The following is a 15078-nucleotide window of genomic DNA, read 5'->3' on the forward strand; positions in this document are numbered from 1 at the left end:
GATCTGCAAGTGGGCCACTATGTTTTGACCATGTGTTGCAATACGAAGTGAGGGGGGCTGTCCTGTAGCAACTCGTGAGCAAAGCACAGGACATATGTGGTTCATAGGTCGTCATCAGCTACATCATGAATCATATTCTACAGACATGTTTTGCGAGTTCACATCCAATCCTCTACAGTGTCTCACCAAGATGAGACACTGTTTTTCCCACTTTATAAGATGGATTGAAAGAAAGCCATGAGATTTTTACAGTATGATCACTGATGAAATGACAGATTTTTAGGAATGTCTTTTGGTTTAAATGGTTAGCTTTCACTCTATATTCAGTTTAGTTTTTAGGCTTCTTTGTTAAGTCTTAAGTATAGTTTCGGAAAATCTCATGTGCTCTTGCACCTATTTGTGGGCCTGCTATAAATAGGGCCCTGCTGGCAACACATGCGTGTCTATGATAGGCAGTTACACAGATTTTCTTCACAGACTCAGGCTCCAAAGCAACACTGACAACAACTCAATGGTAAGTTGGAAGATTTACCAAGTTGTGTGTGGACCAAGAAACACCTGAATTGGATGCACAACTCTTACAATTAAATAACATGTCTAAGGTTTGTGTTTGACCACTAACAGCCCTTCCACAACCTGATAGCTGAACCTATTTATAACTTGCTCCAATGCAATACTTTGCTTGGTCAGAAGGACAAGCATTGACTCTGAACTGTGTTTTTTAGTTTTGTACAAGCAAATGGCCCTCTTTGTACTTTATAGTTTAGTCTTTCAGTATCATCTCACAAGTTGTTTCACTATTCTTAAGTGTTTCTTTTTTTCTCCTCCAGGGTCTTTTACATGGATAACACAATTCAACTCTGAACTGGGACAGTGAATTTTGACAAGCTGTGGACACTGAGTAGTTTTGTACTGTGTTTATCTCGGATCTTACATTTTTTGTGAATTACTTCAGTGGACAATGACTTCCAGGAGGCCAATGACTCGCTCTTTTTCTGGCAATGGGAGGACAAGCAGCTTCAGTGAAGAGGAGTCCAATGGCCGTTCAGAGAGCCGCAATTCTTACCTCTCGAATGTTAGGCCTGAGAACAGGTAGACAACTTCATCTGTAATCCATGTATATGCAGGGCGTTTAAAAATATGTTTCTTGTAATGCAAAATTGATTTTAAAATCTGATTTATATTGCATGGTGGTCAAGAAAAAACATCTGGGTTAGCCAGATCAAGTGAGAACAATCACAAAACAACTGAAAATTCTCTGTTCATTTAAAGTTCATTTAATTGAAAAGAGGAAATGCTGAAGCCAGTCAAAACAGATTTTACATCATATTGTTTAGCGCATGACATTGTGTCTCGAAAATTACATTTATCACGTGCGTGTTTCAGTTTCTAATCTACAAACCATGAGAATAACAAAACTTGAAAAGTGCTCCTTTTGTTAAAGATTAGAGCAGTTATTAAACTATTTTATTTAGATGGGTTCCATATACGCAGATCGTAATTCATCATTAACGTCCCTTCATTTGCCTCCTTTCTGAATAGCTATTCAAGGTATTCTCACTACAGGCCAACGAGGTAATCCATACTTTTAAAACATTCCTCCCAACTAACATCTTAACCACACAAACTGGTTTACCCCAAGAATGAAACCTACACAGGTCTTAACAGCAATGTAAGTGTCCAATTTGTCCCGTGTTGCGTTCAGTTTTAGTTTCGTCAACGTCAGTTTCAATGTTGGATTGACAATTTTGTTTTGCTTGACATCTCACAAGTCTCTGTGTCACTCTTTCCTATTCGCTTCACTACCAGAAGTTCCCATTAACATCCTCTCCTCTTAATTAAGCAAGCAATTGGAATGTAATGAAGAGGTTATTGTAATGATAATGGGGTGAAAACTTTTTAAAAGCAATAAATTGTGAGAACAGGACACTCAATGCATTAATGTTTTCTTCCAGGAGCACATTGTGCAGTGTCATGGCTCAGCTGACCGAGGACATACAGCCGTCCTTTGACACCACCTTGAAATCAAAGGCAGTGTCAGAAAACTGTAATGTGAAGTTCACATGTGTAGTATCAGGTAAGCCTACTCCTCATAGCCTTGTTTATGAGCATGCCACCACTTGTTCTTTATTGGAGCAACTGAAACTTTTCAGATGTGAAGAGACAGGATGTGACTAATCTGAAAACTGTGGAAGGATTTCACTTTGAAGACACAACATAAATTGCTTTATTCTTTCTGAACACAATAGACAATGAAGCTGAACCAGAAATGTTGCAACCAAATTGTATATACAAGCTGTTTTTTCAAGGTGATAATTGCAGGCAGATCGGATGGGTTGGCCTATCCAACAGCAACAGCTGTTCCTGTGTGACACAAAGCCTCTACATACACTGTACTATGTTTACTTTATTTTTGTCCACCTAGTTATCTATAAAGAGAATATTTAACACAAAATGTCTCTTCAGACATGGTACCTGTGTAACAACATGCCAGTCAGTTTGTGGCACAAGGAGTGTTTTGTTTACAGTCCAGAGGCAGTGAATTTTATACTAAAGTCTATTAATATTTATAGGCTACCCAGCTCCGGAACTGAAATGGTATAAAGATGATATGGAAATGGACCGCTACTGTGGACTTCCAAAGTATGAAATTCGCCGTAATGGAAAAACCCACACCCTCCATATTTACAAGTATGTAAGACAACCTTGCAAAAATAATCTATTTTGTTCATTTAAATGTTGCAAATGTAGCTTCCTGTATTTTGTGCTCATTCAGAGTACCTATATTATGAGAATAATAGGTGTTTCTCTTTTCAGCTGCACATTAGATGATGCAGCCATCTATCAGGTCTCAGCCAGCAATAGTAAAGGAATTGTATCCTGCTCGGGGGTTTTGGAGGTTGGCACCATGAATGAGTACAAGATTCACCAGAGGTTCTTTGCCAAACTGAAGCAGAAAGCAGAGAAGAAGAAGAAAGACATGGAGGACCACACCAAGAAGGTGGATAAAGAAAACATTCAGAGAGAGAAACCACGGGTTAGCCCTGAGCGTCCTCCAAGGAAGCGACCCGTTCCACAACCACAGCAGATCCCAGCAGTGAAGGAGCCTGAGGCTGTTGAGCAGCTTGGGGCTGCTGCAGAACCCAATGGAGTTAGCTCTGAAGTCAAGGAAACAGCCCCTGTGACATCCATAGAAAGTGGCCTGGAGAAGGAGATACCTCCATCTGAGGAAACCTTGGCCAAAAAGAAAATAAAGATCACTAATGGTGTAGACACTGGAGGTAACAGCAGCAGCAATAGCAGCAGCAGAAGCCATATGATGGGGAATGGAGGTGAAAACTGTTATGATGGAGGAATCAGTTTGGCACAGTTTTTGGCAGAGACTCTCCAGTCCCAAACTAATGATGAGAAACAGAACTCACCTCTAGTGGAGAAACCTAGGGAGATGGATAAACCTATTGTAAACACCAGTAAAGAGCAAGAGAAGAAGCAAAAAGAGAGGGAGGAACAAGAAAAAACACCAGAGGAAGAGCTTGAGAGAGAGAAAAAGAGAGAACAAGAATTGGCCATAAAGAGGGAGAAAGAACAAGAAAGGCTGTCAGAGATGTTGCACATGGTAGACCACCCAAAACATGGTTCTGAAGTGAAACATCATAGCAAGGCTCATAAGGATCACGACCAGCACAACATCCAGACTTCAATCTCCTCTATGCTCCACACTGTCAAAGACTTCTTCTTTGGTAAGGGTAAGAAGGACTCTCATGATCACATTGAGAACAAGGGGAGAGAGTTTGACCACCTGTCCCCCTCAACGCAGCCTTACCCTTCTCAACCGGACACGCCACCCTCATTTCGGCTGCAGATGGAGCATCATCCAGAGGTGGATAAATCTCTCACAGAGGAAGTTGTTCCCATGGAAACTGATAAACCAAAGGGGCATTCAGAAACTGTGGATATAGAACAACAGTCAGTGTCACCGGAGCTGTTGATGCCAGACACACACAAGCACGAAGATAGTGTCCTACACACAGACCTAGCACCCGCTAATAGTTTGCCCCCTGAGAGCGTAGAGGAGTCAACAGGCCAGAGTGTCAAGGAGGCCGATGATGCTGTGGAGGCCATGAAGGTGTCTGTGGGGGCAGAGAGCAGCGGTCCACATGAAGAGATGTCATTGTCTGGGCTCCAAGTTCTCACTGAGGTACGTACAACGGTCTTGAAGGGCAGTTGGCTGCCACTTGAGAGATATATATATAGAGACTGTATTGGTGTGACAAGATAGAGTACGAGATGAGCTACTTCAGGGCCAAATCCTGAACTATGTCAACTATGACATTTAGGCTTTGGGTTGCTGCTGGTTATAAATGTGGTAGATAAGAAGCAGATGAGGGCACAGTTAGATGTTATATTCATTGGACTGTATGGGACAGACAATATAACCACTTTAAAACAATATAAGCACTTTAAAACATACAGTATATTATCAGTCAAACAGTGGAGTGTGTCAGCCTGGCCACGTAAGACTGTGTGGGACAGACAGTATAACCACTTTAAAACATACAGTATAGTATCAGTCAACTGACGGAGTGCGTCAGCCTGACCGTGTAGCACTGTGGTTTTACTGCATCAACAGTGCTCAAGAGTGACAAGCCAAACAAGATAGTGTAGGAGAAATAAGGAACTATAAGAGCAGGGCGACTTGCACTTAATATATGTGGGGGTGGGGGATGTTGTGTATCTACACAGCACATTGTAAGATAGGATGGGGAATATATCAGATGTTGGCTGTAATGAGTGGGACACCAGTGCGTCAGAGATGGTGATGAAACCTGAATTCCAGAGGCGGTTCTCACGTTACAAGCGGAGCTTTGTATGAGAGAGGGCCGTGTGGTCTATATGAGCGGTAGTAGAGTGAGTTTTCCTGCAGGTCCCAGCATGAAAGGAGGGCCTCATCACATTGGACACATTCCTCGCTGCCCCCCTCCCCATGTCTGAAAATAAACCCCTTCCTCATCTAGAGAAGAGGGAGGAAGGCAGTACTTCTCTCATCAGTGTTCCGCACAGAGAATTGTTTCGTGTCTGTCATGTTTGGGGAATTTTGACTTTTGACTACATTTTATGCCATTACAGCAGGAAAGCCGATAGGGATTCCAAGTAGGCTTATTATTTTTGCTATATTTGAGGTTGCACTGGTTTAGATCATGTGACTGTTAGACTCTTGGCTTTTTAATATGGATTTGTTTTAGTTGCACACGTTTCTTTGAAGTGGTAAGGTTGAAAATCTTTTTTATGTTAGTATTTTCATCAAAAGCCCCGCCTATGTTTTTCCCCCCAAATTTTAAACAAAGAAGCAAACAGAGATACAACGTTTAGTGGAAAAAACATAAAATTTTCTGACTTGTCTTCTTTTAAGCATGCACTTATATTCAAAAACATCTTCTGAACTTGGCAAATGGCAGATGAAATGGTTTTAGTTGCACACATGAAAAATCACTAAAATATTAAAAGAATGTTATTTCTTGTCTCTGCATATTTTGTTCAATATGCCTGTCTGCTTCAGTAGAGGGTTGGGAAGGATTTGGTGAATTATGTGGTAATATGTGATAATTTCTGAAAGTTTATTCAGTTATTATGACCCATCAAAATTCCACTGAAGTTTATATACCTGTGATTGCAGGCAGACAATAAGATCTCATCATTTATTTAAAATCCTTCATTTAGGTCCTTTTATATTTGACTTTTTTGCATGAATAGAGCAAAAGCTTGCAGTGAACTTTATTGTACAATAGTGATTTCACTAACATCCAGTGATGTGGTGCACAATGACATGTGAGAAAGGGAACTGAAGTCACCAGGTTTAAATTCTATCCACCTGCAGAGTGACTGTCCATAAAGTGGAAGTACAACTGTACAGTGGTGGTATAATGTGACCCTTTAGAGATGACTAATTGGAGGAAGTCTACCAATTTATCTGAGCAAGTTTTCTCACGAGTGTAGCATCTATTTACACATGCGGTGAGCTTCATTTTTAGACTGAATGCGACACCAGTTCCTTCCATCAAAATCGGCAACTTCTTTTTTTTCTTAGCAGTCACTTGTGGCCAAACATGTTGTCACGAGGCAGAATGTGGCGTCTTTGCTCGCCCTCATGAATTCTGTGAACAGCACAAACAGGGGCAGTAAGGGGAAAAACCCACCACACTACAACATATGTAGTATGAAGCTTCACCCGTAGATCTTCTTGTGTGTGTATTGGTTTTTTAAAGAAGAAAATCATGATTTTTGTTTAATTTCCAATCAAAGTCAAGTAATGTTCCTCTCTGTCAATTTCACCCTTAACAGATGATTGATCCAAATGTGCACAACAGGTTCATGTGAATAATGAACATGTTGTGCCTTGTTTCTGCTGAGAGGCACGCTATCATGCATACACTGCCCAGACAGTTCTTTGTGTAAATAGCACACCTGTTTCAGACATGTGGGAATTCCCCTGTCCTTGTTCCAACATAAGGACGGGGCAGAATACACAGGCACTTTCAAACTCAGTGGCTGTTATTTTTTTGACAAGGTTTTGTCCCTTTCAGCTAGATTAACCATTTAATTGCTTAAATCATAGACATAAAACATAGCATAAAATTGACGTTCACTTAGGACTCCATTTAGAAAATTTCCTGCTGTTGAAAAATGAATTTAATACAGATTTGGCTTGTTTGTTTAAATATCAAAACATTTTATTGGACCCTTATATGCGTAAACACAGCAACCTTGCACATGACCTGTGGTAGACAAGTTCCTGAAATAAGCTGACAGGTCATAAAACACAAGAATTTATTGATTTAGTTGATCCAAATATTTGTCAAACAGCGTACTGCTTACCTTTCAACTAATGACTGATTAACTTTGTTCACAGAGTGTTTTCAGTGCTCTTCCTGTCTGTGGGGGATGCAACACTGCATTACAATATCGAATCTGTTAGAATCTGTCACTGTTTATCCTTCTGTTGATTTATGGTAGAAAAACTCGACATAATCTAAAAGTGTCCCACTGTCAAAGGTCACTGCGGTAAGTTTTCTGTAACATGCCTCTTAAAACATGACAGTGAATGTATTTGGTAGTAAGTTCTTGGATATCTCAACAAATTTATATATATATAATATATATTAAAAATATTTTAATGTAAAAGAGTAAAAAGCCATCAGTGTTTGATGGAGTTTATTGAGAATGAAATACTAAAATGCTTTATTTCTTTACTTTCCTTCAGGGTAAAGAGAAAGATTCTCAGCTTCCCCTAGACCATCAAGATCCAGATTGCGTGGTAGTTTCACCGCAGCCTACTCAACAGTCTGCACGAGATGAGTCTTCACCCAGGGAAGATATATCTGTCTTTCCACAGACCCAAGTCCCCATTGAAGAGGAATACCCCCCGACATCCACCCTCGCTAGCTTGAAAGATAATCAGGCTTCCACCTACAGTGTTATCTCGGTGACAGACAGCCACAACCATGGTGAGACACCCACTGAGGCTGTGCAAGAAGAGGAGATCAGTGTTGATAGCACGGGCAAAGAAGCTGAAGCGAACACAGAGGAGGGCTGTTCCACTAAGTTATGTGAGGAAGAGAAAACTGAAGTGAAATCAAACACACAGCCGTCCTCAGATATAAACAGTTCTGAGATTACTGAATTACCAACACCTTCGCTGGAAGTGAGAATAGAGACAAGGGAATCTAAAACATCAGACCAGGTACTTTCACCTCTGTCTACTATGGAGGCGCATACTTCAGAGGGAGGTAATTTTAAAGAAGAGGTCGAATGCGCTTCAGTTATTCAGGAAATGAATGTAGGATTTCCGCCCACTGCAGCCCCAGAGAGTTTAGAGATGGGTGACCTAAAAATACAGCAAATAAGCACTGCTTCTGTTGCAGAGGAAAGTAAAGAACTCCACAATCACAGTGCAGAGCAGAGTTTAAACTCAGGTATCACAAACAGTGAGGAGAAAAGCGACTTGAAAGAGGTATTGTTTTCTGATTTAGAGAAAGATCTAGAAGTTAACTCGTGTAACAATTTGAAAGTACAAGAGCAGGAGATTTTAGAATGCAAACGCACAGAAGCAAGGAATGAGAGTTCAAAGTTTGAAATGGAGACAGACAAGGAAACTCAGGTGAAAGTAGAGGAAAATCAGGTGAAAGTAGAGGAAACTCAGGTGAAAGTAGAAGACACTCAGATGAAATATGAGGAAAATCAAGTGAAATTAGAGGAAACTCAGGTGAAAGTAGAGGAAGATCAGGTGAAATTAGAGGAAAATCAGGTGAAAGTAGAGGAAAATCAGGTGAAAGCAGAGGAAAATCAGGTTAAAGTAGAGGAAACTCACGTGAAATTAGAGGAAAATCAGGTGAAAGTAGAGGAAAATCAGGTGAAAGTAGAGGAAAATCAGGTGAAAGTAGAGGGAAATCAGGTGAAATTAGAGGAAAATCAGGTTAAAGTAGAGGAAAATCAGGTTAAAGTAGAGGTAATTCAGGTGAAAGTAGAGGAAAATCAGGTTAAAGTAGAGGAGTTGGATGAATCAAAGACCATTTCAGTAACACAAAATAAGGAAGGTAATGCTAATGTTTTGGAGGAACCCTGTAATGTTGCACGTCAAGACGGCAATGAGAAACAGCTGGATTGGGCCTCAGACAATGTTCCACAAATCCAAATATCTTCATGTACTGAAGATATTAAACCAGCTGTGCCAGATTTAAGCCCAAATGAACATTTTATAATCCCAAAAATTGAAATAATGGAACCTGAACTCAAAGAGTGCACTCTGCCATTAAGTATTTTGGCACTCAACAAGACAGAAACAGAGCCTGCTTTGTTGCAAAACCATGATGCAATAATCCAAGAACAGAGTGTGTCTGATTCCTCAGATTTGATGCCCACGCAGAAAGGTATGCAGAATGATTATAACCCCTCAACTACCAAGAAAGTAAAGGAAGTTGTGCAATTTCATGATGAGACAGAAAAGCCGGAGTGGGAGCAGACACAAATAAAAAGCAGTGAACAGCTCCCTCAGTTGGACTATGCAAAAATTCCTGTTATAAATGTTTCATGTAGTGAGGACAAGGAGAATGGTGCATTTGTAAACACCCATGTTTCAGACACACCGAAGCCTGTTGAAACTCCAAAGGCGCCTTCGTTCGTGGTGCCGCCGATCTCTGTCACTTGCCATGAAAGTGATCTCATAGTGGCCTCTCAGTGTGAGTCAACAGAAACAGAAACTTCAGCTACCATGCAAAGGGGAACAAAGCATGATGTTGACAATAATGCAGCCACTAAGCCTGAAAAGACTCAGAACCAAGAAGAAATGGCAGAAAAAAATGTAACAGGAAACACTCCCTCTGTGCTATTTGAAGCTCCAGTGCCAAAGGTTGGTGACAGTGTACCATCATTGAGCAAAACAACCCAAGACAACTTTGTCCCTGAAATATTGAAAACAAAAACCCTAAAAGAGGCCAAGATAGAGAACTCTGTCACTGTTGAGGACCTCCTAAGAAATAGATCCTCTGTTGAGAGACTGACCTTCAAACCCCCGGCACATCCATCACTGAGTCCAGCCAGTCTCCGTAAATTTATGTCCAAGGCTGCTCCAGATTCAGACAACGAGGCCGTGACATCTGTCCCCGTAATCACTGTGGGTGACCGCCAGAATGACAAGGCAGACGAAGATCTAAGCGGGGGATCGACACCAACATCATCCCTCTCCTGTGAAAGCAGTCCCCGGCTCAAACGTAAGGACAGTCTATCACTCATACGCTCTGCCACGCCAGAGGAGTTGGCCTCCGGGGCTCGCCGCAAGATTTTCATCCCAAAAACTAAAGAAGATGGAGAAGGCGCTGTCGGTGCGCTAGACACTCAAAGCAAGAAGGAGACCCCCTACATGTCACCCAGCCAAGCTCGCAGAGCAGCATTACTACAAGCTCCCATGGGACAAAACACCCCACCAATGGAGAGGCGCTCTCCGCTGCTAAGCCGCAGAAAGACCACACTGGAGGTGCCAAAAGTTGTGGAGGAGACTCCATCAGAAGAGCCAGTCAGCACCAAGCGAGAAGAGAAACCTGCTGAAAAGAAGTTGGACCCATTGAAAGGTAACAAAGTCCGTCTTTCAGTCATGAAATATGTATTCTTTTATCTTGTGCAACAAGAAAAAAAATATATATATACAGTATATGTTGAGTGGGCAAGGTATTGATATATGATAATATGACATTAATATTGTTAAAGAATATAAACAAAATGTACAAATTAAGATACCATCTTTATTAATTAAATGACAGTCTAAGGTGAAATAGATTCAACTTCATTCATCCAATTTTTTGTGTAGTTTTTCACAAAATATGTCATAATCATAATGGTTCTGTGAAAGACTTTGCATATTTTTGAAGTTTGTCAACACTGGCATCAGTACATTGGCACTCGATGAAGCAGAAACATTAGAAAGTCTCCGCTCTCCAGTACGGTATATATTTACCTTGGGCCCCTTGCTGGGCACCACTTCTGTCATGCACCAACAGCACCCCAGGTCATCCGTAAGATCAGGGGAGAGCCTTTCCCAGATGCCTCGGGACACCTGAAGCTCTGGTGCCAGTTTTTCAACGTGCTCAGTGACTCTACCATTAAGTGGTACAGAGATGAAGAGGAAATACTAGAGGTGAAGAGAAGGTAAATCCCCTTCTTGTCTTACAGCGTCAACACCACTCTAACCACCTGTAACACGGATCAAGTGCAATACCAGATGGTGTTCAATTTGTTGTGGGTATTAATATAATTACTTTGTCGTTGCTATTGTTCTAAGAAATCCAGCCAACATGACTGGTTAAACTGGACAGATTCCAAATATGAAACAATAAGGCTACAAGGATAAACAGGATTTATTTGGGCCTTAGAGAGCATCTCATGGCCTTCTGTCATTCTCATATTCTCACTGCAGACATCTAGCTCATGTGACGATGAACCCCACAGCTGTGACACAGAGAGGTGAATCTCTGGCTAGACACAGAGACTGTAACCTGACACAGTATTTTTTCCATCTCCAGGGGGCATTAAAAGTCTATATATGTGCTATTGGTTGCTGTGTCAGCAGACTGCTGCCACACAATATGACTGTCTGTGTCACAGTGACACCTTGTGGGTTATTGTGGTCGTCCAAATAAGGTATAGTTCTGATGAGGCAATAAACTTGGTGTGTACGTGATTATGTGCTGTATGTGTTTTCTTTTGTCCTCAAGTGGGGGAGATGAAAGCCAGGTAGCGCTGGCTATTGTGCTGGCATCCAGCCCAGACTGTGGAGTGTATGGCTGTACGATCAAGAATGAATATGGGACTGACACCACTGACTACCTCCTCAGTGTAGACAGTAAGATACAAGATGCCTGAAGAAATTTCAGTTTGAAAACTGCATCTAATCATATCAGTTGTGCTTTAATGAGTTTTTGTGTGTTTTCTGTTTTACAGTTCTGTCTGAGATACTACTGAAAGATGATTTGGAAGGTAAATATTTCAATTAGATATGTACTTTTTTTTTTTTTGTAAATCATTTCTTATTGTCAGAATCAGAATCAGTTTATTAGCCAAATATAAAAGCATACAAACAATGTGTCTTGGCTTTTGCTCCCACAAACAAAACATGGAAGAATAAAAAGAGTAAGGTAATAATAATGATGAAATAAACAAAATAGTAGTAAATATGGACTGTACCTCAGTCTTTTTCCTGAGGGAAGGAATTCAACTGTGGTCTGAGTCTGTGGGTTCTCCACCCAGCAAATGATGTGCTGCAGCCTTTAAATGTCCTGTTTAGTTGCTGTACTGTAACAAACAGATGTAAATATCTGTTTCTGTCTTCCTTTAGTTGGAGAGGAGATAGAGATGACCCCACTGCTGTTCAGCAAAGGTATTGCCGATTGTGGCAACTGGGGTAACAAATACTTTGGCCGCATCATGACCGAGACGGTGCACATCGGGGAAGGTGCTGCCCACAAAGCCAGCAGAGTGAAGGTAATTTACGGCCTGGATCCTGTCTTTGAGTCTGGAAGCACCTGTATCATCAAAGTTCAAAACCCCATCGCCTATGGGACCAAACAGGAGAGCAACCTTACAGAGAGAAATCTAGAGATTACAAGACAAGTGAGTAGTAGTAGATTTAACGTCTAAGAATTATTGGTAAATTGCTTGCAATAAATTCCTAGCAATTATACCTGCTATACATTCATTTTTTTTTATTAAATTCTTTCTGTTGCCAGGAGTGCAAAATCCAAAACATGATCCGAGAATACTGTAAAATCTTTGCAGCTGAAGCAAGAGTTGCTGAGAACTTTGGCCATTCACTAGAGTAAGGACCACATCCAATATACAGCAGCTCTGATAACTGATTCCTACTAAAAATGCACTGCTTGTGATCATCTCACTTTTTTTTTTTTTTTACCTGTGATTTCCACAGAGTGAATCCTCAGTATCTGATGTACCGGCCTGCAAACTCTGTGCCATATGCCACAGTGGAGGCTGATCTGAAGGGTGTCTTCCTCAAGTATTGTATGATGGATCCTAAAGGCAGACTGATTACACGAACTATCTCTGAGGTGGAGCAGAAATGCTGCACATTCCAGCACTGGATCCATCAGTGGACGCATGGCAATTTACTGGTCACTCGGATGGAGGGTGAGCAACACATACAAGGCGATCAAGAAAGTGATCCAATACTGTATCTATTAATATTAAAGATCCTCTTTGATTTATTTTGGCAGGTGTTGAAATGAAGATTACTAATGTCAAAGTTGTGACCAAGTCAAAAGGGTTTGTATCTCAATCAGTACATGCAAGTGGTTTGGGTTGTTTACTATTAGAATGGCTGCAATAAAAAAGCTGTCTTCTGTATTTCAGATACCAAGGACTAACAGATTGTGGCTCTCCTGAAGTATTCGAACAGTTCCTGACACAACATAAGTGCAACTACTACTGTGGACTTCTTGGCCTGCGCCCACTGAAGACTATGGATAGTCTGCAGCAGCCCACCAAGATGAAGGGCTCCAGGAGTCCCCTGCTCAACCGCAAGTTGGGCGCAGGCTCTGGCAGCCCACAGCTACAGCGGAAAGGACACAGCCCTCAACTGTCTAGAAAGGCAACTTCTAGCCCAAAGGTGACTAGAAAAGTCCAGGAGACAGAGGACAATAAATCAGGTGCCAAACCCAAGCCTGCAGAAACTCTTGATGTTCTTGAAACAAGGTAGGAAAAAAAGGTCTCTTTTGTGTCATGTAAGATGTTATTGCTGTTAATGGTTTAGCATTACCTGTTTCTTTCCAGTTACCAAAGCCAGCAAGGACTTGAAGAGTAAGATTATAAGAAAATAAATAGTTTGTTGACCTGATTTGTCTTGTAAAATTACTGTGAATTTCTCTGTAGCCATTACAACTATGAGACATCCCTCTCCCAGCTTGTGCTGTGTCTCCCAGCGCAGGGTTTTTGACCTCATAGCTCAGAGACACCACACAGCAAAATCAGAGAGAGACTTTAGAGTTGACTATTGACTATTAAATAGTTTGAAACACTTGCCTCAGTCTTATCAGCTCTATGAGTGGACAAACAGCTCTTCAAGCAATATTTGTCAACACAAAATAATCATGAGGGAAAAATCAACTGCACTTCACAGTGTAAAATTTGCAGTAGCTCTTTTCTTTTATTGAAGAGATGTCAACATTTGTTTTTGTTGTTGTGTTTTGGTTTAAAGAATTGTGAAGGACAAAATCTACATGACCACAGCCACAGAAGTGATTGAGATCATGTATTATCATGTCATGTCATATTAGACATTGCATATTCATCTGTGATGTACATTATGTGTGTAGGACATAAAGTTTATTTTGGAGATGTTATGGTTAGCATTAGAACTGCCTATGCAGCATTTCTTTATGTCTCAACATTACAGAGCAAATGTGAGCTCATGCTGTGAAAGTACACCATTTTTAGGTCAAAGATGTTTGTGTGCACTTTTTTTGGCATTAGTTTGTAGAAGATTTAAATGATTTTTATCTGTTAATTATAGAGTCTGTATACCTGCTTTAACAGTCCTATTATTTCAGAATATATGCTGGTGAATACAACAGACAAAGGAATAGTAGTAAGGGGCTTAAAAATAAACTCTTTAACTATGGTATGGCTATGCTCATTGACATTCAAACACACAAGTATGTTTCCAGCAAGGAAAGCTGCTGATTGAGTTTCACACAGTAATTTGGACCTGACCTATGGACTGTAGGATAAAAGCCCACTAAGCAAAATAACCAACTCAGGATTTTCAGAAGCTTCTTGATCTTAACATGAAATCTGTAAAGTTTTACTACAACTGACAATCAGCCCTAGCTGACCAATAATTTATCTGCAGTAACCAGACCAATCCTTAGCATTGCCTTTTTTATAAGTTGCAAACTCCAGCATGGACTTAAACATCGGGGGTAGAATACAAATGAAAACGAAACAGTTATCTCATGATGTTGCACAGGGATTTAACTTTAGTTAAATTCCAACAGGAGTCATTTTCTTTTTACAAATACAGAACTGACAAAAGAGCTTTAGGAATTTCTATAATGGATTCTTGGTTAATGATCAATGAGAGTCTACAAATGAGTCCAAATAGCCACTGCTCAGCTGTTGTTACTTACAAATTCACTTTGACTGCATGAGGATTTGTTTATGAAAAAAAAAAAGCATATTTGAAATGGAGATGGGATATTTGTAATAGCAAAATAAGTAAATGTATGCTGACCAGAAGATGATGTTGAAAACACTGTAATTTTATGGTGTGGTGTCATGCAAACAAATCACTGTATTGTGTATGTGTACATAAAGTCAAAGGACTAAATGTAAGTGGTGTGAAAAAAAGTAGTAAACATGTGAGTGAGTGAGTGAATGAGTGAGTGAGTGAGTGAGTGACAAAGAAGGATAAATGTGTGTGTTTACAATGTGTACTGTCTTTGGCTTGTTACACCATGTCAGCTGATGTTTTTTTAAATAAAAGTCTAAAATATTTGTGTTCAAGCATAATTAATTTTTTTA

General features: G+C 40.4%; 1 protein-coding gene across 4 annotated transcripts; it reads left to right on the forward strand.

The window, feature by feature from the left end:
• The first annotated feature begins 189 nt into the window (after positions 1 to 189).
• On the forward strand, positions 190 to 15051 carry alpk3a (alpha-kinase 3a). 4 transcript variants are annotated; one of them, XM_067589752.1, is made up of 16 exons: positions 190 to 514; positions 831 to 1092; positions 1543 to 1575; positions 1956 to 2077; positions 2574 to 2691; positions 2818 to 4198; positions 7259 to 8491; positions 8534 to 10121; positions 10548 to 10695; positions 11262 to 11389; positions 11488 to 11523; positions 11882 to 12156; positions 12273 to 12361; positions 12470 to 12687; positions 12774 to 12822; positions 12910 to 15051. In XM_067589752.1, the coding sequence occupies exons 2-16, from the start codon at positions 962 to 964 to the stop codon at positions 13253 to 13255; spliced, it is 5895 nt and encodes a 1964-aa protein (XP_067445853.1). In that variant the 5' UTR covers positions 190 to 514; positions 831 to 961; the 3' UTR covers positions 13256 to 15051. The 4 variants fall into 4 exon arrangements, with proteins under 4 accessions (XP_067445853.1, XP_067445851.1, XP_067445850.1 ...); XM_067589750.1 differs by having other exon boundaries at positions 191 to 602; positions 7259 to 10121; XM_067589749.1 differs by having other exon boundaries at positions 191 to 514; positions 7259 to 10121.
• The last annotated feature ends 27 nt before the right edge of the window (positions 15052 to 15078 follow it).

Source organism: Thunnus thynnus, chromosome 5, assembly GCF_963924715.1.
Source record: "Thunnus thynnus chromosome 5, fThuThy2.1, whole genome shotgun sequence".
Taxonomy (NCBI): domain Eukaryota; kingdom Metazoa; phylum Chordata; class Actinopteri; order Scombriformes; family Scombridae; genus Thunnus; species Thunnus thynnus.

Excerpts from the sequence above, each read along its gene's own strand:
- alpk3a (XM_067589750.1), top strand. The coding sequence starts at position 962 with ATGACTTCCAGGAGGCCAATGACTCGCTCTTTTTCTGGCAATGGGAGG. Across the intron at positions 4,199-7,258 it reads GGCTCCAAGTTCTCACTGAG|GGTAAAGAGAAAGATTCTCA; the intron begins GTACGTACAACG and ends ACTTTCCTTCAG. Across the intron at positions 12,157-12,272 it reads ATCTAGAGATTACAAGACAA|GAGTGCAAAATCCAAAACAT; the intron begins GTGAGTAGTAGT and ends TTCTGTTGCCAG.